This window comes from Neopsephotus bourkii, unplaced genomic scaffold (genome assembly GCF_033783945.1).
Source record: "Neopsephotus bourkii isolate Nb327-2 ecotype Australia unplaced genomic scaffold, CSIRO-AGI_Nbou_v1 NB_838, whole genome shotgun sequence".
NCBI lineage: Eukaryota > Metazoa > Chordata > Aves > Psittaciformes > Psittacidae > Neopsephotus > Neopsephotus bourkii.
In genome coordinates this window covers 2,729,567-2,755,779 of record NW_026901334.1, presented here as the reverse complement: position 1 = coordinate 2,755,779, position 26,213 = coordinate 2,729,567, and the positions used below count along the sequence as shown (strand labels likewise).

The 26,213-nt window shown below is 59.0% G+C and overlaps 2 protein-coding genes across 3 annotated transcripts; both read right to left on the bottom strand.

Annotated features, from left to right (window-relative positions):
• Positions 1-3,585: 3,585 nt before the first annotated feature.
• Positions 3,586-10,748, bottom strand: ABHD17A (abhydrolase domain containing 17A, depalmitoylase). The gene is made up of 5 exons (XM_061356027.1): positions 10,605-10,748; positions 8,210-8,704; positions 6,155-6,349; positions 5,362-5,541; positions 3,586-4,497 (listed from the first exon to the last, which is right to left on the bottom strand). The coding sequence occupies exons 2-5, from the start codon at positions 8,521-8,523 to the stop codon at positions 4,272-4,274; spliced, it is 915 nt and encodes a 304-aa protein (XP_061212011.1). The 5' UTR covers positions 8,524-8,704; positions 10,605-10,748; the 3' UTR covers positions 3,586-4,271.
• Positions 10,749-13,708: 2,960 nt separating this feature from the next.
• On the bottom strand, positions 13,709-21,864 carry LOC133213641 (AN1-type zinc finger protein 5-like). 2 transcript variants are annotated; one of them, XM_061356038.1, is made up of 6 exons: positions 21,856-21,864; positions 20,555-20,728; positions 19,148-19,241; positions 17,928-18,046; positions 16,286-16,396; positions 13,709-14,507 (listed from the first exon to the last, which is right to left on the bottom strand). In XM_061356038.1, the coding sequence occupies exons 2-6, from the start codon at positions 20,703-20,705 to the stop codon at positions 14,359-14,361; spliced, it is 624 nt and encodes a 207-aa protein (XP_061212022.1). In that variant the 5' UTR covers positions 20,706-20,728; positions 21,856-21,864; the 3' UTR covers positions 13,709-14,358. The 2 variants fall into 2 exon arrangements, with proteins under 2 accessions (XP_061212022.1, XP_061212021.1); XM_061356037.1 differs by lacking the exon at positions 21,856-21,864 and adding an exon at positions 21,689-21,837.
• Positions 21,865-26,213: the final 4,349 nt, after the last annotated feature.

Sequence of the window (26,213 nt, the reverse complement as noted above, 5' to 3'; positions counted from 1 at the left end):
CCACACTGCCCAGTCTCTACCCCCTGGGTATCACCCAGCCTGGGAAGGATGCTCCAGCCCCTCAAGGGGATGCTTTGTGCACCCAAAGGGGATGCTCTGCCCCTCCAAGGGGATGCTCCAGCCCCTCAAGGGGATGCTTTGTGCACCCAAAGGGGATGCTCTGCCCCTCCAAGGGGATGCTCCAGCCGGGTGTGTGGGGTGTTTGTGGGGGTGTTGTGGGTGTGCCTCAAGGGGATGCTTTGTGGGGGTGTTGTGGGTGTTGCCTCAAGGGGATGCTGTGTGCACCCAAAGGGGATGCTGTGCCCCTCCAAGTGGATGCTCCAGCCCCCCAGGGTGCTCCAGCCCCACTAGAACTCATCCCCCTGCCCCATAAGCATGGTCCCGCATGTCCTGTCCAAGCGTTGTCACCGCAGGGCTGTGGCACCCGTGGGCCTCCCTTCACCGTCCCAGCCTCCAGGCATCGCTCAGGCATAGGATGACAAAGGGAAGCTCACAGGGGCAGGGGACGGCCCCGCACTGCTCCCGCCGAGTGCTCCTGCAGAGGAGAGACAGAGGGGATGAAAGGAGCTGGGGGTACCCGGCCAGCCCCACATCTGCAGCCCATGGAGCTCCCCTGCAGCCCTGATGCTGCTTCTCCTGTCCTGGTGATGGGTTGGGACATGTGGGGTGCGAGTGGGACACACACAGGGGCAGCGCTGGCTTCCCGGGGGGGGTTACACATGGAAACCCCTGCTAGGGGGGTGAGGAGTGCGGAGCCAAAAGAGCAGCAGGGTGGTGCACACGCATGCAGGCACATCCACACGCGTGTGTGTGTATGTGCACGTGTGTGGATGTGTGTGCAAGCCTGCATGTGTGTGCTCGTGTGTCCGTGTGCAAGTGGTGTGTGCACGTCTGCAGGCACACACGTATGTGCACACATGTATGTGCACAGCCCAAGCTGGATGGGTCCATCCCACTGTGACCCACTCCCAGCTCCAAGCTCCACCCCCAGCACAGGGACCACTGGGCACCCACCACCACTATCCCCCCCCAACCCCAGTGCAGGGTGCTGGGTGCCCCACTGCGCTCCTACCTCCCCACATCACAGCTCCACACTCACTGCCTCTCACCAGGGAAGAGCAGGGATGCTCCAGCGCAGACGGACCCTGCTCCCCCAGAGCTGTCCCCAGTGTCCCCCCACCAGCCCTAGGTCACTGCTTCACGCACCTGCTGCCAGCGCATCCTCTCCTCTCCTTGTCGTTCCTTGTCCCCTTCCCTCCATCTTAGCCAGTGCCATGTAGAGCCCCTCACCCTGGCGTCCCTCCTCCAGCACCCTCCGCTCTCCCCAGCCTGACCACTGATGGGATCCTTCCCCTCTGCCCTTTTATACTGTCCTCATTCATATGACAAGCACGTGAAAAACCAGAGCAGAGCTTGGAAAAAAGCTCCTTAAGATGCTTTAATGCAGTTTGCTGGGTCCCATGACTGAGCTCGGCCTGTGAATGGGGTCTCATGACTGTGGCACGCAGACCCCGGCCATCAAAAGCCTCATTTATGCCCCAAAGAGACTTAAACCCCTCTTGGGCAGTCAGCTGGTGAGCTCCACGTCCCCATGTTCGGCCTGGCTGCTCTGGCACCGCGCCTCTGCTGAAGGCACACGGCAGTGGGATCCCAGCCTTCCCACTGTGGGATTCCTGAGATGCCCAGGATGTTGTCCCCTTATCCACAGCCCCACATGGATATCCATGCACACACATGCAGCCCCCAGCCCAGCCATGTCCCTGCTGCCACAGTAATGGGTGCAGGAGCTGCCTGTGCTGCCACCTCCTTGTCCCTGCTCTGGCTGCTGGAGGGACGTTGGGGACACTGAGGCTGGATTCTGCCTTCCCCAGTCCCCCCCCAGGCACCAAACCCCATCCAGGGCCAGCCCCAGCCCCTTTCCTTCCCCATCCCCTCCTGGTGCTCCCGAGCCTTGCACCAGCAGTGGGGACACAAGCACCACCCTGGTGGCTCATGGCCCAGTTTGGGAGCACTGCTGGGGATGCTGCACCCCAAAAAGTCCTCGTGCTTTACAGGGACCCCGCACCTCACATGTGGATTAGTGCTTCTCCCTCCTCGCTCCAGCTGCTCAGGCCTGGGTGAGGACAGAGCCTGAGCCCCCTCGGTCCGGAACAGGAAAGGATCCAGACCCTAAGAGCTCTGATCCCTAAGGATGACGGATCACAGCCCTGGCTCCCTGGGCTCCCATGTACCTGAGCTGGGTGTAACTGCAAGGCATCAGGCTGAGCATTTCTGTCCTTTCGCCTCTGTTCACAAACCAAGACACCACAAACCCAACCTCAAAGCACCCCAGCACCCCCTGAACCCAAGCACCAGCTCTGAGCCCTCCCGCTGGCAAGGCAGGAAGCAGGCAGCAGTAAGAGGATAAAAATACTCCTGGTGCAAACAAAACTCTGTTGTCTCTGTGCAGGGATTAGGGTGCTGGGGGCTGCTCCAGCCCTGCTGAGCCGGGAGCCCGCCGGGGTGACCGTGGTGGCTTTGGCTCCCAGCACACGTGAGCTGAAAGGCAGCTGCATGGGGTAAGCAGGGGAAGTGAGGGGAGGGCTGGGGGGATGCTCAGGGAGGAGCCAGGCATCGCATCCCAGCTCCTGACCCCCTGGAGAAGGGGGGAGACCACCAAAGACCCCGACATCCAAATCCTCTTCTAGCTCATGCAGAGCCCCAGCACCAAGGGAGGGTCCCCAGTTCTTCACTGGAGCACCCTGCCCCGGTCCCAAGGGGAGGGGAAGGTTGTGGGGGCCCTCTGCTCCCCATCTCATACCCCCCCCAGCTCCCAATCCCAAGCAATGGGTGCATCTGAGTGCTCTGAGCCCCCCACTACAAAGCCCCTGACCCCCCCACTAAGAGCTGGCTAAGGAGATTACCACTCCTCACATGAGCCACCAGCCCCATGGCCTTGCACCAGGGAGGGGGAACTGGTGCCTGGGAGCCCCATGAGGGCCACTGTGCGTGCGGGAAGGGGAAGTGATGCTTTGCTCCTTGGGTTGGGGCAAGGGACATCCTGGAAAACACCTGGACACTTGGAACAGCTCTTCCTGGAGTGATTTCAAAGCAGGTGCTAACCCCAAACCCCAGCACTCTGCTCTTCTGTGGGGCAAAACACAGTGGGATATACCCCCACATGCACCAGGAATCACAACTGGAGCAGAGCTGGGCACAGAGCAGGTCAAAACCAAGGACTGCTCCTCTCAGAGCAGCCCTGCAGCCCAGGAGCATCCTTCATCCCTTGTACACCAGCAGGCCACAGGGATGTCCACATGCCATAGCTCCCTAGGAGGCTGAGGCCACCCGCAACCTCTGCTCCCAGGATCCCATGGGATCCCTTAATCAAACAGGACATGAAATCATGGGGGAATGGGCCCCCATCATCCCCACAGCTTGATTCAAAGAGACAAGAGGGAAGAAAATGGGCTCCATCCCACACCCATCCCCATTGGGCAACTCAGCAGAGGCATCAGCCCATGGGAAAGCCAAGGGGCCAGAGCCCGAGGGGTTGGGGCCCAGGGAAGCCAGCTCAGGAATACCCAGGGAAAGGGCACACACGTGTAAAACATTCAACCTCTGCTCTTTATTCGGTGCCTGGTGCCCTCGCCCCGTTTCCCAGGGGTACAGAGGAGGTTTTCCAGGGGTGACCTGAACATGGGGAGTGCTCTGAAAAGGCAGAGCGGAGCCAGGCCGGAGGGGGTGTGGGACAGGGGGGCACCTCCTCTGTGTGACCCCAAACTTCCCTTGGGGATATGGCTCTGCCCCAGGCACGGGGTGAACACCAGGCACCCCAGTGCCACCACTGGGGAAGCTCAGTCCAGAGCAGGAACTGCCACGTCCTCCATCCCACCCTGCAGCGATGCCGGGGAGGAGGCCGGACCCCCCGGCCCTCTCCAACTCGCCTTATTGCTATAGTCAGAGCAGCAGAGCAGCCAGGAGGGATTCAGGAGTTCGCTGGTTTAGGAGAGGGGATGAGGACGTGTCCAAAGCCAAGGAAAGGCCATCCGATGGGCTCTCATCTGTCTCAGGAAGGGGGAAGGAGGGAGCTGCCGTCTCTTGCCAGCCTGGCCACTGGTGCCACCAGGAGGGAGCAGAGCTGTGCTCATGTCCAAGGGGGAACGCACCATCCACTCCAGGGCCTCCTGCCCTCTCCGGAGCCTGGAGCTGAAGCTGTACAAACTCACTGCACCTCCAGCAGCAGGGACTGGGGAGGCACAGTGAGAGCCTGCCCCCCCCCTGCCCCATGGCTAGTTGCGTTGGCTGGCCAGCTCCTGGGAGATGAATTTCCGAAGGCGCTCGAGGTACTGGCTGTAGAGTTCAATGTCATTGTGCCCGGCCCCATCCACCCACAGCGGCTCCACAGCCTTGGGGCAGCGTTCAAAGAGGGCCAGGCCGTGAGAGAAGTCGATGACTTCGTCCTCCGTGCCGTGGATGATGAGGACGGGAGAGGTGATTTTGGAGATCTTCTCAATGCTGCCATAAGGGTGGGTGGGGAAGAGATGAGAGGGGGGTAAGTACAGGGATCAAGGCACTCCCATTCCTCTTTCCCCCCCTTACCCCCCAAAACACATCCCCTGGGGGAGAGGGACCAGGAAGTGCTCTTTGATCCCAGCAGAGCACTGGGACATGGAGCTTCTGCCAAGGAGGAGCTCCAGGACAAGATCTGCCCCAGTGTGAAAGACAAGGGCCAGACAGCAGTGACAACAGCCCCATGGGACGCGATGGAGGCCGCTGCAGGACAGTGTGAGCACAGACCCTCCCTGTTCCGAGCTCAGCCGTGCCAGGCTTTGAGTGGAAGCTGTTCCCAGCACGGCCCCAAAGGCCACACGAGGCCACTGGGATGCGGAGCGTGGGCTGGGGGCTCTCAGCCACAGCTTCCGGCTCAGGGCCTGTCCCTTGGGCCCCGCTGTAAGGGAGAGGTGAAGCATGAACTTGTCCTGCTTCAGTGCTGCCTCTCCCTGCCACTGCCCTGCCATCTGCAGAGGGGGCAAAGCCCAGGGAATTACCCTTGGGGGAGAGAGGGAACCCTGGGGCTTGTGATAGTTGACAAGGGGCCCAAAGCAGGCAGGCAAAGACTGGGACAGGATGGACACCATCAGGGGAACATATGGCCCTCAGGCTGGGGCACGGTGACCCCAGGGAGGGTTACAATGCCCCAGAGGGGACCAACACAAAGCAAGAGGATGCCAATGGGTATGTTCAAGCTTGCCACAGGGGACAGGTCCATGGTTTTCACCATAACCCCTGTTCATGGCCAGGGCTGGTGTCCAGGACAGAGCTGGTCTGGACACTGCCCCTGCAGAACTGACCCCTGTCCCTTCTCCTCAGGCCACTCACTTGGGGAAGGCATCAAACCAGTAGGTCTTCTTGGTCTCGGGGAAGGCGACTCTCATGCCAGAGGTGAGTGGTGAATGCAGCACGATGGCAGCACACTCGTAGCGGGATGCCAGATCCACTGTGGGCACCGTGCCGATGCTCTGGCCATATAAAATGATGTTCTCCGGGCTGATCCCATACCTGGGAGAGGAGGGACCAGGTTAGCACCCAAGCACCAGAGTCACATCACTGGGAGACACAGCCCAGGGTGTCATCCTGCTCTGGTCACAGCACCCTGCAAAGCTTCCTGGGGTGGGGGAATGGGGCTCTGTTCCCTCTGCCTTCCCCCAGCCCCTCACAGCAGTGCACAAAGGAGCTGCCCTGCACCCCCAGAAGGACCAAGGAGCAGCCAGGGCTGAGCTGCCAGATGAGTTCTGGGGGGTGTCAAAGCTCACTCTTGCCAGTAGCAGGGTTTGTGGACCCCACCTGCAATGGGCAGCCCCCATGGCCTGGGCCATGCTGAGAACCAGGCATGGTTACAGGCAGGACAGAGGAGGCAGAATCTGAGGGCTGCACCTTGAGCCTGGCTGGGGAGCCAGGGCTGAGCACAGCCAGGGGAAGAGCCCGATGGGAGGCACAGCTTGTGCCGGCCCCACCGCAGCAGCATCCCTGCCCCTCTGGGTTCCCCTGCAGCTGCTTTCCGGCCACCCCTTCCCGTGACGAGCGGCCTGGGTTCCTTTTCTGGGAGATTTCCTGTTTTCCAGGCTGTGGAGCCCAGGGTTTTCCTGGCGGCCCCTTCCCCTGCCCTGCTCACCGCGTCCGCAGCGCCTGCCACGCAGCATCGATGTCGGAGTAGAGGTTCCTCTCCGAGGGCTTGCCCGTGCTCACGCCGTAGCCCGAGTAGTCGTAGGAGAAGATGTTGCAGTTGATGCGGGTGCCCAGCCCGATGTAGAAGCTGCTCATCTGCCCCAGGTCCACGGCGTTGCCGTGAGAGAAGAGCACCGTGTACCTGCAGCGCAGCGAGGGTTAGCGATGGACCCTGCCTGGTCCCACCAGCAGCTCAGGGACAGATGTGCCAGGACATCTGCTTCAGAGATTGAACCCCAAACCCCACACACCCCTGACACCAATCTGGCCACCACTGAAGGTTCTCAGAACACCCCCAATCCAACCATTGGTACCCCCACCCTCCTCCCCACCCGGGGCCCAGCAGGAACAGGCAGCTTGAAGGCAGGAGGATTCTGTTCAAGATTTGGAGTCTATTTTTGGTAAAAAGCTCAGGATTTGGGGCCGTTTGCCCAATGGGGATTTCAAATAAGAATTCTGACAGTGATTTTTTTTCTCCTCTCCTGAGCCTGGCAAGACACCAGCCGCTGGGAGAGAAGTGAATTGTGGGAGTGACAAGGCACAAGAAATATCCACCATAAGAGGAAAAACAACGTTCATCCTAAAAATTACAACTAATAGTGTATTGATGGAGGCTTGGCTCTGTTCTGCAGGTCTGCAGGGATCTGCCGAGCCCCCACAGCTGGCCAGAGAGGCCCATGTCCCAGCATGGATGCCCCAGCAGGAAGGTGGTGACAGGACAATGAGAGAACTGATGCCCCTGGAGGGTCTGGGAGGGCTGGATCCCCAATCCCAGCCCTGCAACCTGTGCTAGGAGTGGGGCCAGTGCTGAGCCTCGCCATGGGCAGGCGGATGTGGAAGCAGAGCAAACCCCTGTAACGCAGGTTTCCAAGCCCCACGAAAGCCACCCCCCCCTCACCCCAAGCCCACCCAGGGGCTTTGGAGCCCTTGGCAAGCTGAGGGCAGATCCAGGCTGGGTTCCCCCACACAGAGGTCTCTGCAGATGCTGTTCCTTGGAGGGTGCATTGCTCCTGGGAGGATACCAGTGCCATGGGCTCAGCTGGGTGCTGCAGGCTTGGGGTCCTGGCCTCCCTCTGCACCTGAACCCCAAGCTGTGCCACCAGCAGATGGAAGGAGGTCTCCATCCCACAGCCCTCTCCAGCTTCCCAGTTTACAGACTCACAGAGGGGAGGCACAGATGCTCAGTTCACAACTGGAGCATTATAAGAACAGAAAAAAGATGTGGAGCTGCTGGAGCGAGGCCAGAGGAGGCCATGGAGATGCTGCAAGGGCTGGAGCAGCTCTGCTCTGGAGCCAGGCTGAGAGAGCTGGGCTGGGGCAGCCTGGAGAAGAGAAGGCTCCTGAAGGGGAGACCTTAGAGCAGCTCCAGTGCCTAAAGGGGCTGCAGGAAAGCTGGAGAGGGGCTTGGGACAAGGGCCTGTAGGGACAGGCCAAGGGGAATGGCTTGAACCTGCCCGAGGGGAGACTGAGCTGAGCTCTTAGGCAGAAGCTCTTCCCTGTGAGGGTGCTGAGGCGCTGGCACAGGGTGCCCAGAGAAGCTGTGGCTGCCCCATCCCTGGCAGTGCTCAAGGCCAGGTTGGACACAGGGGCTTGGAGCAAGCTCCTCCAGTGGAAAGTCAGAACTGGATGAGCTTTAAGCTCCCTTTCAACATAAACCATCCCATGACTGTGTCCCTGACATGACATCAGGGGGCAACCTGTGAGACAGCCCAGGGAGCCCCAGCATCACTACAGCCTCTGGCTTTGCCTCTGCTCCCTGTTTAACCCCATTCCCAGCTGCCACAAGCCAGACCGGTCCTGGGAGCTGAGCTGGCCCAGGATGCCTCCAAACCCCTGCAGCAGGGCCAGCTCCTTCAGCGAGGCTCTGGGTCAAGCCAGGGCAAGGAGGTGGCACCCAGCTGAAGGAGAGGAGTGGCAAGATGGCACCGTGCCCACCAGCACTTCACCAGCCAGGGTCAATCCCCAGCACCAGCACTGGGCAGTGCATCCACAGGCAACTCACCTGGCTCCTGGCACGCAGCGGACGTACATGCAGCCGACGCGGTTCCCTCGGCTGCTTTTGGTGACGAACACCTCGATGTTGTCCAGCTCCCGCTGGGAGTACTGGAAATCCGCCCGGTCCTTCAGGTGCAGCTTCCAGCGGCCCGCGGCTCCGCTCCGCAGGGAGCCGGTGCTGGTGCTGCCCACGGGCTCCGGCTCGGGCACCACGGCGTAGGTGGGCTCCGGCGGCAGGAAGGCCAGCTTGGCGGCGATGCGGCTGGGGCAGGGCGGGCAGCAGAAGAGGCAGCAGAGCTGGCTGATGGACAGCCCGTTCATGACGGCGGCGGCGACCCGGAGCGACGGAGGATCCAAACGGGACAGAACCCGGCAACAACGATGGCCCGGGGAGGCCGGTCCTCAGCTGGCCCTGGGCTCGGCTGCTGCCTGCAGACCCCCCACGGCGCTGGTTGGGGCTGCGGCAGGCGCCATGCCTGTGTCCACGGGCAGCAGCGGTGGCCTGCGGGCAGGACAAGGCAGGGTGAGGGCTCTGCAATGGGCACCCCCTGACCCGCGGATGGGGACAAGCACACGGCTCCCATGAACACATGGAGCGGGCTGCGGGCCCCCCTCCAGCACACACACACACACACAGAGCCGCTGCTCACAGCGCCCACGCTCGCACTGAACCCACGCACACCCCCCCCATAAGAAGCCGCCTTCAAGCCCACACAGCTCCATGTGGACGGCGAGGGGGGCAGACCCCACACTCCACAGCAGCCATGCAGTTGATGGTCCAAAGGACACAGCCCCGGGTGGCAGCACGGGTGTGAGGCAGGAGCACCCAGCTCCAGAGGGAAAAGGGGAGAAGGGAGAAAAGGAGGGGAAAAAAGCAACTATTTGCTGCAAGTTTGGGCACAGGCTGGAGCTGAGGAATGTCAGCCAGCCCACAGCCCCAGGAATTCACTCCATCTGCTTCCCAAGGGCTAGGAAAGGGGAGGAAAGGGTGGAGGGGGGAGGCCTCCCGCCCAGCCATGAGGCAGAGGCATGTGGCATGGAAATACCATAGAATCCCAGATTCCATGGTTTGGGTTGGAAGGGACCTTAAAGCTCCTCCAGCTCCAACCCCTGCAATAGGGACCCCTTCCACTGGAGCAGCTTGCTCCAAGCACCTGTGTCCAACCTGGCCTTGAGCACTGCCAGGGATGGGGCACACTCCGAAGGATGCCCCATGCCCCGGTCCCATTGCAAGCCCTGCGCTTCAGAGGCTGGGGCTGAATTTGGACACCCCCCCCGCCCCGTGTTTGTGCCCATCCCCAGTGGTGCCGGGGCTGGAGGCAGACCCGGACATCACCCAGCACCGTGCCAGCGGGACCTCGGGCACCCACAGCGGAGCGGGGTGTCCAGTGCCTGCACACCTGCACCCTGGGCTGTGCGGCCACACAGGCAGAGGGAGGGAGCGTGAGGCTGGGGACACGCAGCCCTGCCTGCCCCATGGGGCCGGCTCCACACCCCAACACTCACCCACAGCCAGAGGGGGGGAGCCACATGGCACCCACTAACCTGAGCGCGACACGCACACAGTGACCATGTGGGACCCCCCAGGCACACAGTGACCGTATGGGACCCCCAAGCACACAGTGACTGTATGAGACCCCAAGCACAGAGTGACCGTGTGGGACCCCCCCAGCACACAGTGACCGTGTGGGACCCCCAAGCACACAGTGACCATGTGGGACCCCAAGCACACAGTGACCGTTTGGGACCCCAAGCACAGAGTGACCGTGTGGGACCCCCCAAGCACACGGTGACCGTGTGGGACCCCCAAGCACACGGTGACCGTGTGGGACCCCCAGCACACGTGACGTTGGACCCCAGCACAAGTGACCGTGTGGGACCCCCCAAGCACACGGTGACCGTGTGGGACCCCAAGCACACAGTGACCGTGTGGGACCCCCCAGCACACGGTGACCGTGTGGGACCCCAAGCACACAATGACTTTATAGGAACCCCAGTGACCATCTGCCCCCCCGTGCACGGACCAGTGGGTGCTCCCCCATCCCCTCCCCTCCCCTCCCCATTGCTCCCCACTGACCAGTGTGGGCCTCCACTGCCAGGCCTGATCCCCCCCCACCCCGCACCCACCGGCCTCTTACCCCACACTGGTGCAGGGCCCCCCCCTTCACGCACTGGCCCATGCAGGACCCTGGCGGCCTCCCCCTCACTGACAGCCCTGACGCCCCCATTCCCACCACTGACCGGCGTGGGGCTGTGGAGACACCCCCCCCCCAGCACTCTGACCGGTAGAACCCCCCCATGACCGGTGTGGGCCCCATATCCCCCCCCCAGACGGATTTCCCCCCCCCCCCCGTGTATCCCCACGCACCCTGCCCCGCCTGGGCCCCCTCCCCGCCCCGTACCTGGCCATGCTCCGCCGCGGCCCGCCCGGGCCCCGCGCTCGGGGCTACCGAAGGGACGCGCGGCCGCTGCGGACCTCCGAAGCGGGGGCGGCGCTACACAGCGGCCCGCTGGCCCCGCCCCTCCTCTCCCGGAAGTGACGCCATTCCCCCCTCGTTGCCAGGGTTACAGCGCGGCTGCCTCGGGGTCTTCGGCCCTTCATGGCGGCAGGGGCGGAGCGGGGCCGGTCCGGACCCTTCCCCTTCCCCTTCCCCTTCCCCTTCCCCTTCCCCAACCCCAACCGATGCCAGCGTGGACACGAGCCGGAGGTGCTGGTTTAGGCCCAGGCCTAGCAGCCTGGCGGAGCTCAGGTCCCGAGCCCATGGCCACCAGCACCGGGGGTCCCGCTCCAACCCCGCCAGCGCGGGCCGACACAGGAGCAACCAGCGGGGACCGAGGGAGAGTTTGGCCCTTCAGGGCCTCGGGGAGCTGCACAGAGCCCCAAGACACAGCTGTGTATGTGCACTCGGGGCACTCCTGTCCCCTGCCAGCACCGGGCACAGTTACTGCATCAGCACAGAATCCCTCTGTTTGCTGCGGGGCATCCCCAGAGCGTAAGCAGCAGGTCTAAGGAGGGGATCCTGCCCCTCTGCTCTGCTCTCCTGAGACCCCGCTTGCAGCACAGTGTGCAGTGCTGGGGTCCTCAGCACAAGGACATGGAGCTGTCGGATCAAGTGCAGAGGAGGCCATGAGGATGCTCAGGGGCTGGAGCAGCTCCTGCATGGAGCCAGGCTGGGAACATTGGGGCTGTTCAGCCTGGAGAGGAGAAGCTGCGTGGAGACCTCAGAGCAGCTTTCATTGTCTGAAGGGGGCTGCAAGGATGCTGGAGAGGGGCTCTGCATCAGGGACTGCAGTGACAGGACAAGGGGTGATGGGTTCAGACTGAAACAGGGGAGGTTCAGGTTGGATGTAAGGCAGAAGCTCTTCCCTGTGAGGGTGCTGAGGCGCTGGCACAGGGTGCCCAGAGAAGCTGTGGCTGCCCCATCCCTGGCAGTGCTCAAGGCCAGGTTGGACACAGGGGCTTGGAGCAAGCTGCTCCAGTGGAAAGGGTCCCTGCCTGTGGCAGGGGTTGGAGCTGGATGGGCTTTAAGGTCCCTTCCAACCCAAACCCTTCCATGATTATGATTATCCATGGGGAAACTGAGGCACAGAGCCCCACAGCCACTCTAGAAGAATCCAGGGCTGATCCAGCACCAGCATGGGACAAATCTATATTCATAACAGATCACCCACAGCATCCAAGCAAACTAGACTGTATTAATATTTACACTTACAGGAGGAAGGGGACAAAACCAAGAGGTGGGTGGTAGAGAAGCAGGTGGCTGCTTTTTACCACATGGGCTTTCCTGTTGCATCTTAGGCTGGAGCTGAGGAACAACTCCTGCCCCAGAGGGTGCTCAGGCATTGGAACAGGCTGCCCAGGGCAGGGCTGCAGGCACCGGCCCTGCAAGTGTTCACACAGCGTGGGGACGAGGCCTCAGTGCCATGGGTTAGGGGTGGCCTTGGCAAGGCTGGGTTGGACTGGAGCAGCTTAAAGGTCTTTTCCAACCCGATTGATTCTGTGCTTCTATCCACAGGAGCTGCTTCCCCTCTGCAGGGCTCACAACCCTTGTGGGATGCAATGGGAAGGATGGGTGCACTTCCACCTCCTCCAGAGCCATGCCTCGTTCCCCAGGCTCAGGCTGGCACCGGGAGCATCCTCACCCCACAACGTGCCGCCGCTCGCGTGCTCCAGACGTGACGCCAGCGTTAACCCAAAGGCAAAGCCATGAGGAAGAGGCTGGGGAGAGGCAGCCTCCACCCGCGCTGCCAGGGACTTGCATCATCCCGAGAGCTCTCAATCCTCCCAGTGAAGCCGTTTGACAGCGGCTGCTGCAGAAACCAAATGGGGACAAGGGAATCTTGGGAACCATACACCCACCAGGGCAGAATCCCCAGGAGGAAAGCAGCACAGGGAAGGAGTTGCCATGGCTCCCCCAGCTGCTGGTTCTGCCTCTGCAGCTCTGCTCTGACACCCTTGCATGAGCTGATGCCAAGGGAAACACTTCCAAAGAGCAGGGCAGAAGTTGCTGCTTTTCCCCTAGGAACCATCAGATTTCTCTGCTGAGAGCTCTGTGGCCTCAGCTCCACTCCTCTGTTCCTCTGGAAGAGCCTCCCAGGGTGGTGCAGACCTTGCATGACCTGAAGGTGGCTTTTGATGCGCCCCAAGAGCCACTGCCTGCTTTGTGCTGTGTACCTGAGCCCCATGGTTCCCTTTTCAAGAGCCCAGAGCTCTCTGTGTTTTACTTGAGTGCTACTCACTCTGTGCCTTTTGAGGTACTGAAGTCCTCTGAGCACGTCCACTGGACCTCAAAGCTCTCCTTTTGCCTTCCCATGCACCTCAGAGCCCTCCCTGAGTCTTCCTGCACCCCAAGCATGAGCCTCAAGTGCATCCAGACCCCCCAAGGGACTCTCCCTGCTCCCCAGGGCTCCCCATGGGCTTTCCTGAAATGGCTTTCAGGAAAACCAGCCTGTGCTTCTGGGCACCCAAAGCCCCTCGGTGTGACTCCCCACATGCCCTGCAGCCCTCCACATGCCTTTCCCTGTGCCCCAAATCCCTCTGTCCAGCTTTCAGAGCATCCTCCTGCGGATCTGGCCCCTGCCTCTCACCCCATGGGGACATGCAGCCAGGCGAGAGCAGTGCAGCTGGGGGGGTTTCCCCAGCCAATGCACTCATCAGGGAGAAAGGCTCTCAGTTACCAGCAGAGCCCACGGGGGAGGAAGGGACACAGGGACAGGGAGGGAAGCAGAGGTTTGGTGATCTGAGCTTTGTGCACAACCCCGAGCAGAAAGGAAGGGGAGAAGGCAGGGAGCAGAGGGGAGAGGAGAGGTGACAACAAACCTCGCCTGGGAAGTGGCTGGTGGCTACTCAGGGGGTGTTGAAGCACAGGAGGCTGGGGCAAGTGTATCCTGCAGCCCAGCCATGGCCCTGGAGCCTGGAAGGCTCCCTCCCTGCTGCAGAGACACAGGGGAGCGAGCAGCGCTTCCCTAGAGGTCCTGACCTGCGCCACGAGTGCATCTACATCACTTCAAGCCACAAAATAACTTTACTGTGCCAGTATTCTGCTGCTTAACCACCTCGGTGCTGCCACAACAGTGTCGCAAAGGGAGGGGAGGGGTACTTAGAGCATTAAAACTACAGAATCATCTTTTGTGCATCTGAGACCAAACACCTCTCGGGGAGCAGAAGGCAGCCCCGCTGCTGGCGTTCCCCAGCTCCCACTTCCACACCCGCCAAAAAAGACCCTGGGGCAAAAGGAAAAGTCCAGAAGCTGCTCATGGGCTCCGGCTGCGAGTCCTGGGAGGTTCACGGGCCTCGGAGCTGCTGGCTGAAGGGAAAGGCAGAGCCTGGCTGCCACATGCACAAACCGCCCCGGTGAAGACAAGTCCGAAGGTCTTAGCGCTGGAGTGGCGGGGCAGGACAGTCCCTTTTCCTTTGGGAAGCTGGCTGGGAGCAGATCAGCTGAGCTGCGGCTGTCGGATGGGCAGGAAGGGACAGGAGGAACACTAACTGGCTGCAAGGAGGTGCGAGGAATCCCCATGTCTGGGTGCTGGTTCGTGTGTGCTGCTCGAGTCCCCATCACACCACGGATGGCGCTGGGAGGAAGAGGAGGAAGGCTGGGAGGAAGGGGAGGAGCACCAGGCCACCTGGCTGCAGTTCGAGCTGCTCAGCCCCTTTCACAACTTCTGGATCTTCTCAGCGATCACAATGGGGTTCTCCTTACGGATCTTCTCAGCAGCTTCTGCCTTGTAGTCATAGGGGCAGGCGTGCATGTCGGAGTACCGGTGGATGGCACAGAACAGGTTCCCGCAGCGGCAGTCGAAGCCTGAAGGGAGGAAGAGCAGAGAGACAAAGCCACTGAGCCCGCATCCAGCCACACAGGCAGGCAGCAGGGCCCCCACTCTCCCCTGCCAGGCCAGGAAGCCCCCCTAATGCACAAAGAGAGACAGACGAGGGAGGGAGCCGCTGTCCCCAGCTGCTCGAAGGGTCTGGGTGTGGGGGATGACCACGAGTGGCTCTTTGCTTTCCTCTGGCTTAGCAGCTCCCCTCTGGTCAGCCCCAGCTGTCACAGCAGGGGCAATGCTCCCACAGCAGCTGCTCTCCCTGCTTCCCCAGGGACAAGGGACATGCCAAGGAGTGCACAGTGCCAGACTGCTGATCCAGCCCCCCAGGCAGCCCAAGCTGGAGCCGAGGCCCCCGAGCCAGGCTCACTCCCCCAGGCATCACGCAGCAGCATCTGAGCTGAGCAGCAGTAAGCCAGCAAGCAGCAAAACCCTTCACGTCATTAGGATCACTTTTAAGCTATTTAGGCTTCAAAATTCATACTTTAATCACTTCACTTGCAGACAAGGCTGTGCAGAGATGCTGCTGTTACCACAGCACACCAGGAAACTGAGGCAGAGAGCATCACCTTCCCATCTGCAGGCTGTAAACACCACAAACACCTTGCTACGAGGTGCCAGTTTACTCCTATCTGAGAAAAGCCATTTTATCCTGAATGCCCTGAATTCACAAGGAGTTCTCTGCAAGTTGAATCCTAAAGGAGAGGAAACTTCTCATGTTTGAAGCTCTTAAGGAAACACTAATCCAGGAAAACAATCCTCCCTGCGCAGCTGAAGGCAGAGCACCCTGCCCAGTTCCAGGCTTGGAAACCCACGTTTGGTCTAGGACAGGGTCCTCCAAGCTCCAGGCAAGCTTGGGATCCCCAGCCCAGGCCCTGGGCAAACCTCCCAGGCCAGACTCAGCTTCCACCAACAGGACCAAAGCACATTTGCAGTCCCTGGCTGCTGAACACAGCAGGAGAGGTGAGTGCTCCACTGAACAGCATGGCTGCACAGCTCTGGGGTTCCCCTTTTCCAGGGAAACACTGAATGCCAGGGTCAATTTAGAGGAACAATGGTTTTATTAAGAAAGCACAGCCAAGTTAATTGCTTCACTTTCCAGGGGCAGTTTTCCTATTGATATCAGTCACCTGACGCCATCTCAGCACCTTTCCTTTCAGCTTTCCAGGCTGAACGCCAAGAGCCATCCTGCTCTCAGGAACCTAACAGTGCGTTCACAAATGGGATGAGTTTTGGAGTGAGATTTTCAGGTTGGGTCTAACTCAGTTCCTGTTACTATTACGAAAACTTTCCCACTGACTTGAAGAGGAACAGAACTGGATCTACAGTGAGCACTGCCTTTGCTTCTAGGAGAGAACTGGATTTACAGCGAGCACTGCCTCTGCTTCTGATAGAATACACAGTGAGTGCTGCCTTTGCCTATGGGATCAGAATTAGATGCACAGCGAGCTAGGAGCAGCTTTTCCAAGCAGTTCCATCCAGTTCCACAACCCTGCATCCAAGGCCTGGCAGGGAGCAACAGATTCCACAGGCTACTGCCTCAGACAGCACTGTCCTGTCCACAGGTTGGAGTTTCCCTCCCTCTCCCTTGCAGCACCATGTCTTGTGGATGTGAAGTACTTTCAGGAGGGGTACCTCCATGCATGACCCACACTGCTGCTCTGAACCCAGGCAGCACCAGAGCAGGGGCAGTTCTGTCTGCAGGACTATGAACCCAGGCTACCTGGGCCACAGGCAAGTTCTCCCACAGCCAGGGTCTTACCAGTCAGCCCTATCTTCTTGCGGCAGGTGAAGCAGCGATTCTTCTTCTGTTTGGGTTTTTCTGAGGCTGCTTTACCCTCAGCTGTGTTCTGGGGTGTTTCAAGCAGGGTACCTGAAACAGAGGCCAGAGTTGTATTACCCTGCTTGATAAACCAAGCAACCCATTCATTCTATTACAGATTTGCCTTGTTCCGTCAAGATCTACACCCCACACAACCTCATGTTTTCCCTCTGTTTCAAATCCCTTAATTCCAAGGCTCAGAAACACCAAGAAAATATTATGGTTTAGCTACAGCATACATACAGTAACACAATGCTGTTTAACTCTGGCTGACAAAAGGAAAGTAGAATTACCTTATGCTTGCCATAGCGTCTGGACAGTCACTACAGCTTAGCTGATGTACAGTAATCAACCACACAGCTGAGCCTAGAGTTAATCTTTGCAGGGGGAAAAAAAAAGTTAACCCCTTGTAAGTACTACTAATTATTTTGGCTGACTCTTATGTAAGTGTTCCTCATATGTAGGTCTCTGAATGCTTTACACAGATACTCATCGCTGCCTCTAATCTACCAAAAGGAAAACTGAGCTCTGAAAGCCAGATTGTTAAAGGTCACTGATGCTTAGCAGGATTTCCTACAGTACCTAAGCAGGTTAGAGAAGTCAACAGGAGGGAGGAGCTCCAACTGTTAGCAGATACACACCTGCAGCGCAGGCTGCTCTCAACAACAGGCTAAGGAGACAGAGTCAGGGAGCGCTTTGTGGATCTGACCCTAAGCAACTTTCTAAGCATCACACAATCAGAAGAAAGGGGCAGGTCTTCCAAGCCTCTTTTGTCAAATAGTCTCTCACCCTCCTGCTGTAAATTGTCCTGTGGGCTTGCAGAGAAGGGAGTGCCAAATCCAAACTGCACAGTCATATGCAGTGACTAGAGCCTGGGGGTTTTTTAGCAACCAAAAAACTCCTGCGGTCTTTTTTTAGCCTTCAATGCTAGCAAGCTGTCAGCTGAACTAAAGGAAGGTGTCTCCAATGCAGTGTCACTTGGTTACGGCTCCGCTGCAACACAATGGCTCACCCTGTAACTCATCAAGTGGAGGATGTACCCTGCTGGGTAATGACACCCCAGCTCCTCTAGCACTTCAAGGTACCCACTTGGCAAACAAAGCAACAAGGTTCACACTCCCCTCTGAGGGGCAGGGATGCCTCCCAGCACACAGGGTGACAACTGCGCTGCCACAAGCACATCTCCTCTCTCCCAAGACTCTGCTGGATCCATCTCCTTCCCTCCCTCGAGATGGCAGGAACTGCAGCCAACAACAGCCGTGCAGCAGGCTGTGGGCTGCTCCGGGCTTTCTGCCATTCACTAGGATAGGCGTCATGGAAGATTATCCTCCTGCCAGAGTCGAGGGCTGGCAGCTACTTAGCCCTCAGCCCACAGAGCAATCTCTATCGGCCTGCCCTCAGGCACAGCATTTTCTCTCCTTCCTGCCTCAGAAACAGCTCTCTCCTCAGCTCTCCTGCAAAGGGCACCTTTAGGTAACAACCCTCTCCTGGAGTTAGTGGCCAGTATTGTACTTGCTGCGCAAACCAACTTGTGAGATCAGTGTCATTCAAACTGGTGCAAAGGCCAAACCAATCAGTCTACCTGATGAGGAAGATGCTGATGAGGCTTCTTCTGTCTTGATGAGTTCTTCTGTCTCACTGCTGTTTTCTTCTCTGGATATGCTCATGGCCGTCATCTGATGGGTCACCGGAGTCTGAGCACTGGGAGAATTTGCAACAACCAAATAAACCACAGAACAAATACAACTATTTCCTTTTGATGGGCAGTTATGTGGGAGATCCCTTCAACCCATGAAGTTAATTTCATTATACTCAGATGTAGCTCAGGAGCACAGCAGGCAAATTCCCCTTGAGATCTGGGATCAAAGTTCTTCATATATCAAACAAAATATGAAATTGAATGAGTCTGTGATGATCTCAGTTTCCTCTTCCACCCAACTATATCTCAAAGCCAAGGCAACAGCCCATCCAAACAAGTCCAAGGACAGGGAAACAGTTATGAGTCAGGACTGCAATGGTAGAGCTTAATGCAGTACTATCTTCCTTCCTATCAGCTGTGACCCTAATCCTGCTGTCGCAGCTTCCAGACTGGATCATCACCAGGTCCTTTCACTTAGGACTAGTTTAAAATGGAACAGTTTAACACAGCTAGTGACAATGTGCACTGCTTCCAAGAGAACCAGGATGCCACTTCCGACCCTTTGGAACCTGACTATGCATTCTCTATGCATTCCTATGGAGCCAGGCTGAACGAGCTGGGTTTGTTCAGCCTGCAGAAGAGAAGGCTCCTGAAGGGGAGACCTTAGAGCAGCTCCAGTGCCTAAAGGGCTCCAGAAAACCTGGAGAGGGGCTTGGGACAAGGGCTTGTAGGGACAGGGCAAGGGGAATGGCTTGAACCTGCCTGAGGGGAGACTGAGCTGAGCTCTTAGGCAGAAGCTCTTCCCTGTGAGGGTGCTGAGGCGCTGGCACAGGATGCCCAGAGAAGCTGTGGCTGCCCCATCCCTGGCAGTGCTCAAGGCCAGGTTGGACACAGGGGCTTGGAGCAAGCTGCTCCAGTGGAAGGGGTCCCTGCCCGTGGCAGGAGTTGGAGCTGAATAAGCTTTAAGGTCCCTTCTAACCCAAACCAGTCTGGGATTCTATGATCATGAAGGATATACCAATCTTCCAGATAAACCAAGGTCACAACAGTGCTTGATTCAGCCTGCCTCACTGATCCCCGTGGCCATACTGAGAACCTACCCCTTGTGTCCCAGAGCTGGCTTTAGCATGTCTGTAGATCTAACCCCCAGACTGTGCCCTTACCTGGCTTTTGCATCCTCAGGGCTGGAGTCTCCCTCCACATGCTGCCCTGCAATTGAATCCGAAGCCACGGGGCTGCTGTTGGGACCACTGGATGCTACAAGACAAGACAACAGTCTTGGTGAACTCTGAAAATGTCAGCAAGTTCCTCGGGTGCTGGACAGCCAAGGAGAAAGCAGGATGAGGGCTTTCAGCAGGCTTTCCACCTCCCAAATCTGTGCATAGGTTTCTATGCGGATAACACATCAAGGCTAGATAGACCTCCCCATAAACTAGTGCAGCTAGCTACTCTTATGTTAGATCAGGAATGAGTTATCCTAGCAAAGCACTGCAGGTCTTGTTTATGGAGATCTGTGTGACTCCTCAGGATCTATGAGCTCCCTTTTGAAGGATGAGGGTTTATCACAGGAGTTGATAAGGTGTGCCGAATGCCTTCTATTACTGCATAGTTGCTAATATCTGGTACAACCTGACTTCAGCCACCCATGACACCTCCAGCATTCTTTTATTCCCCTTCTTCTCTGCATTGCAAATCAAACGCTGCATCAGCACAAATCACTATAAATGTCAGTATAAATCAGTATATCCTGTCAGTAGAAATGAAAGTGCTGCAGCTCCCAACATACCTGGAACCTAGCGTGACTTTGCAACTTCTCCAAGGTACAAGAACCAGATCCTCATCTGCTGAGAGGAGCTGGCTTCAACAGAAGCATGTTCATTTATGTCAGCCAGGGATCTAAGTCAGGGTCTTTTGAAAGCTCTTTGCCATAAGAGCTGTGTTCCTAACATATATTTTGGGTGGGTCATTCAGGAAAAGCCATTATCACAGTTAGGAACAAAACTGGAAGATCTCCAGAAGGGGTTTCTCACTGTCATGGCAAAATCTGTACATGGGGCGTCTGCACAGACTCTCAGCCAAAGAAGATCCTGCTAATGATGGCAAGTGCATTCTTTCTGTGCACCTAGCTGCCTCCCAGGTGATATGTGAGCTACGTTTAGCTGCCAGAAACAAAGCTTTTGATTGTCAGCTCTCCTGAGGAAAGAGAATTAATACAAAGGTCTCAAATAAAGTTTCCTTCCAGGGATCTGCCGTGGTTCCCAGCAGTCAGTGTGTGACTCAGGGAGCAGGAAGTACCTAAAAATCACTGTTAGCACAATGAAGTTTACTCAAGGTGCTGACTGGGATGGAGCTTCACAGACAGCTGGGACTGGGAAGGAAACAAATGATCCCCTTACAGAGAACAGAAGCGCTCAAAGGCTCGGGTCTTTGATTTAGGAGCTTGGGTCTGCACAAAAAGGGCAAGACATGAGTTTTCTAGGAGCAAATCTGCCAGTGGCCAGCACCAGCACCACTTCCTTGGCACTGTCTGCACCCATTTAAGACAGGTTTCTCAGCCAAAAATCCTCTACCTGGGGGGCTTATCCGGTCACTGCTCTGCTGTCTCTGGAGAAACTCCTTATAGCAAACGGAGCACATCCCGTTGGTCCGGGGGCTGCCATAGAATCCGCAGCCGGTGGTACACAGCAGAGGCACCTGCGTCTGGTTTGTCTCCTGAGCCATCCTGGATGCTCCGAGGTGCTGAGCTACGAACAGGAACACAAATGAGACAGCTGTTAGGGCCGGAGCGCTTGGGCATTGTACGCTGCAGCTGATCAGGAAGGAGCACAAAGGGAGCCCAGTTCCTGTGTGTGCACAACGCAACCCAAGCCCCCTGAAACAGGATACCCCCAGCTCAAAAGCAGCCACAGGATTTGGGTCCTGGGGCCTTGAGCCACTCCAAAAAGCCAGCAGGAACTGGCTCCCAGGACTCAAGAAGAGCCCCCATAGCACGACTAACGACCCCTGCAAACACCAAAACAAGGAGGGCCACCCCACCGGCCCCCTTAGTTCCATTTTGCACTCTGTGGTGTCTGTTTTCATTTCAAGCCTGCTTTAGTTTATTAGTTCTCAGGAAGATGATGTAAGCGCTGCAAAACAAGCCCACTGCCTCCCTGTTCTGACATCCTCGTGTGCTTCCTGACATATGCTGGCGGATAAGGGGAATGTTAGCGCAGTCAGGCTGAAAAGAAGGATAAGGTTTCTCCCCAGCAGTGAGATGTGGCTCTGGAACAGCTTCTCAGGGGAAGCAGCAGACACAGTGAAACCTACTTTTAAAATCAAGCTTAATAATGTCTCTCTGGATCGCATGCAGTCCTCTCCAAACCCAGGAACGGGCCCCTTCCAGCCACACATGATGTAGCATTTATATGGCACTGCACCCCTTCAAATGAGAACCATAAGTGATAACACCCAGCAGCAGCAAACACCAAACCTGTGCCATCAGCGTGGCTGTGGCTGGCCCAGCTTCAACAGAGGACAAGGGGAGAGGACAACCACAGGACCATGGCCGGTGTAGGTGGCTCCAGCTTGGGAGCAACAGCGATCCCCTTTGTGGGATGCACCACGTACCCATCACTTCACAGCTCACCCTGCTGCTTCCTTTCACACTCCTACAAAACTTGCTGCACCAAAGGAATAAAACAACAGCAACACGAAAGAATTACCCTCCCAGGAGCACTGCTGTGGGGTGGATGCCGATCAGTTCTGGGTTGTTCCTCCTTGTCCTCAGCTTGGTGATATGAATCTCCGCTCCGCACTGGGGGCTCCGCTGGCAGAGCTCAGGCCAGTGCTCCCATTACCAGCCCAGGAGCCCTTCCCGGCCCACACCGACCTCTGCTTCGGCACCGGCCGCCACGAGAGCCTCCTCTGGGCCGGACCGGGCAGGCTGAATCCCCACGGCGGTAAAGGGAAGGTTCCTCCTGCCACACACGGGCCAGGCTTCAGCTGCTTCTGATGCTGAGCGTCCCTGGAAGGAGAAAGAAAGCGACGGCTGCGGGCGAGTCCAGCTCCCCCTGAGCCGCTAGCCCGGAGGCGGCCGCAGCGGGAGCCGGGGAGCACAGGGCCCGACCGCAACCCCGGCTGCGATGAACCGCGGGGAAAGCCGAACCGGCCCCGCTGCTCCGCCGCCGCCCCAAGACCCCGGCCAGGCCGGGCCGGGTGCACCCGCCCCGCGGGCAGGGAAAGCCGCCGCCACCCGCCCACCCCCGGCCGCGGTGTCCGCTCGGAGGCCGCTGTTACCCCGGCTGCATCTCTCCGTGCCCACCCCGCCTCCACCCTCCGCGGCCGGGCTCCGCGCTCCGCTCCCCGCCCGCGGCGGAAATTGAGGCCGAGGCTTTGCGGCCTGCGCGGCGGAGGGTTGGGTCGGGTCGGATCGGGCAGGGCCGAGCCGGACCGCACCGGGCCGGCCCCAACAGCTGGGCCGCACCGGGCCCCACTCACCGGCGGCGGAGGCGGGCGGCCGCCGGGCCGGGCCGTGCCGGGCCGGGGCGGCCGCCGGGAGGCTCAGGCGGGCGGCGGGCAGGGCGGGCTGCCGGGAAACATGGCGGCGCGGCCGTGGGACCGCGGCCCCCGAGCGCCCTCCCCCGGGGAGGGCCCGGCCCGGGCGGGACAGGGGGGGCCGGGACGGGGCTGGCGCCTGCAGGCGGGCCGGGGGGGCCGGGCCGTGGGGCAGCGGTGGGGCTGTGAGCTCCCGGCTGTAGGGCTGGGGCATGGCTGTGCCCCGCTATAGGGGAGAGGGCGGTGGGACACAGCCAGGCTCCGCTACAGAGAGGGGATCCGCAGCCCCCGCTGTAGGTACTGGGACGCCGTCAGACCCAGGCTGTAGGAAGGGGGGCGAGACCCCGCTACCCTGGGCTACAGGAGCTGGGACATTCCTTGACTGTAAGGGAGGGAGCAGGGCTCTTCCTCCCCAGCTATAGGGGCTGAGAGGGGCTGGGCCCCAGCTTTAGGGTAAGGGACTGGGGATGTCCCCATCTGTGGAGGACGGGGTGGGCAATGCTCTTTGCCCTCCCCAGCTATAGGGGCAGGATGCAGCCAGCTCTACACAGGTGGTAGGAGGGGGACTGGGGATGCCTATGCCCAGCTCTTGAGTCTAGGACCCTGTACCCTGTCTATGGTGGGGGGGGGACCTGGCAGGCAGCACTGCCCCTCGGGCATTTCTGCTGTGATGCACTGAAAGGGGACAGATTAAGGTTAGATCATAGGGGTTAGAATTGGATGAGCTTTAAGGTCCCTTCAACCCAAACCATTCCATGCTTCTGTGATGCTCTGGTGTCTCCAGCTGGAAGGAATTCCCTGCTGGAAACCGTTGCTGCCGCTCTCCACCAAGCCCTGGGTGTCGCTGGGGTTTTAACCGTGGGTGCTGTTGTGCCCCAGCCTGCCACAAGGCTGATTGAGCTCCTGACCGTGGGGTGCCCAGCACAGCCCGCAGCAGGCAGAGCCCCCATTGCCCGGCTGTGCTGCGGCTCGGGAAGCAGCCGGGAGCAAAAGCCCTGGAAGCCACCGCCAAGCCCTGGATCCTCTTCGATGTTCTCCCACCATCCCCATGCCTGGAGGACACGGCCGTGTGACCGCCAGGTGGCGCCGCTCTCACACAACAACGTGGCCGCCAGCCCATCACCGTGCGTCCGGTCACCCCCCCGTGTGCCCATCACTGACCCCCCGTGTGCCCATCACCGTGCGTCCGGTCACCCCCTGTGTGCCCATCACTGACACCCCGTGTGCCCATTGCCGTGCGTTCTGTCATATCCCTTGTGCCCATCACTGACCGGACACCCCCCGTGTGCCCATCACTGTGCATCCAGTCACCCCCTGTGTGTCCATCACTGACTGAACACTACGTGTGTGCCCATCACCATGCATCCGGTCACCCCCGTGTGTCTATCACTGACCGAACACACCCCGTGTGCCCATCACCGTGCATCCAGACACCACCCTTGTGCCCATCACTAACCAGACACCCTCATGTGCTCATCACCATGCGTCTGGTCACCTTCCCCGTGTGCCCATCACTGACTGGACACCCCCCGTGTGCCCATCACCATGCATCCAGTCACCCCCTGTGTGCCCATCACTATGCATCCAATCACCCCCCGTGTGCCCAACACTTTGCATTCGGTCACCCCCTGTGTGTCCATCACTGACTGGACACCCACCGTGTGCCCATCACCGTGCATCCGGTCACCCCCATGTGTCCATCACTGACTGGACACCTTCTGCTCCCTGCATCCCTGCGTGGTCCCAGAGTCCCCCTGTGGAACTGGAACCCCCTTGGCCAATGCAGTTCCCCAAGGCTGGGTTGGACACAGGGGCTTGGAGCAAGCTGCTCCAGTGGAAGGGGTCCCTGCCTGTGGCAGGGGTTGGAGCTGGGTGAGCTTTAAGGTCCCTTCACCCCAACCCAGGCTGGTTTCTATCATTAATACAGGTTGTTCTGTGATGCTCTGCAGCAGGGAGGTTGCTCCTGGCTGACACAACCGGAGTTTGTCCCTTCCCTGCTCCCCTCTCCCCTCTCCCCCGGAACGGCCGCACTCTCACTGCCACAGCACACGGACATGCTCTGGAGCATCATCTCCATCCGCCCTTGAGCCATGACAGTGAAGAGAGGAGCTGCCTCCACCTCTGCCCACTGCCTGGCTGCATGAGCCCTCTCTGAAGCATCTTCTCTGCCTGGGTTATCTAACGATTATGGCGGAGCCTTTAAATGTCACTCCACTAAAGGGAGCAACGCATCCAGAGAGGGGAGGGCCGGGTGAGACAGGATGGGAGAAACAGGAGCAAAACACCATTGATTTCTGCCCAATTATCACTTCTATCAAAGCAGCACAATTAAAGGATGAGGACACATTTCCAATAGCCTGCCCGCCCGCCTGAGACGAGACACTGCTTCATCAGCTTGGCCAAACACATCTGCACGCACGCAAGGGCTTCATGTCTGCACATGCGTGCCCATGTAGGCTCGCAGCACATGCATGTGCATGCAGACGCAGACACGCCGGCAGGCTCGGCTCAGCAGCGTCTGCTGAGCTTGTTTTCCCTGCGGAGTTAATCTCCCCAGCCCGCTGCAGCCAAGATGTGGCTCCATCTGGCTCTGGTAGAGCCCTGTGGTGGTGCAGGGCTCTGGGGATGGTCAGCAAAACCCTCACCCAAACTGGAGCTGGAACCACAAGAGCTTGACCCATTTCTCCTCCTCAGGGTCCTCTGTAAGATGCCTTCTCTCTATGTCTTCATCCCTTCTTCCCCCTGCTCCTTCTCACTGCCCCAACACAGGGGCTGGCTCCAGCCCTGCTGCACCCAAGGCTCTCCCATTCTGCTGGCTGGACACGTGCCCTAAGGGTGTTTGGTTTCTTGTGCTCTGGCAGGGTGAGGGTCGGGGTCACACAGCTCTGAGTTACACCATTTACATCGCTCCTGGCAGGTGGCATTTGGGACCATCCAAGATGCCAGCAAGTTTAAAATGTGCCATGGCCCAGTGTGGCAACGCACGGACAATACCCACAGTGTGGGCCTTGGGATGCGGCAGGAGCGTTGCTTGTGGTTCTCAGCATCAGGGGGTCAGATGCTTCCACCCCCAGAGGCAAACCCAAATCCAGGATCAGTTCTTAACAGGGACAAGTGGCAGGACAAGAGGGACATTGACAGCACAAGGGGAATGGCTTGAAGCTGACAGAGAGGAGATGGAAATGAGCTTTTAGGCAGAAGCTCTTCCCTGTGAGGGTGCTGAGGCGCTGGCACAGGGTGCCCAGAGAAGCTGTGGCTGCCCCATCCCTGGCAGTGCTCAAGGCCAGGTTGGACACAGGGGCTTGGAGCAAAGGTTGCTGTGGTTGAGCAGACCCCAAATCCCCCCTCCCAGCCCTGCAGCCTTGTCCCCGGAGATGCTCCTAGAGGAGCGGGGAAGGAAGGAGCGTGCCTGGGCTCAGGCTGTGCTGCACGGGACAAATGGAGATGTAGCCTGGCTAATGGAAAACCAGGGAGGCTGCGGATGGCAGGAGCCCGGTGCTCCCTGTCTGGAGCTCCACGCATCGCCCCTTCCCCAGGGGAGGAGCAGGACCTGAGCCCCAACACCCTGCCCGGCTGCCACCCATCACCGCTCCCCTCTCCCGTCCACCCCTGCAGCGCTAACACATTAACCTAGTGCTGCACCAGCCCCTGGCCGCAGCACCCGTGCTGCCTGCCTGCGTGACACACATCTGG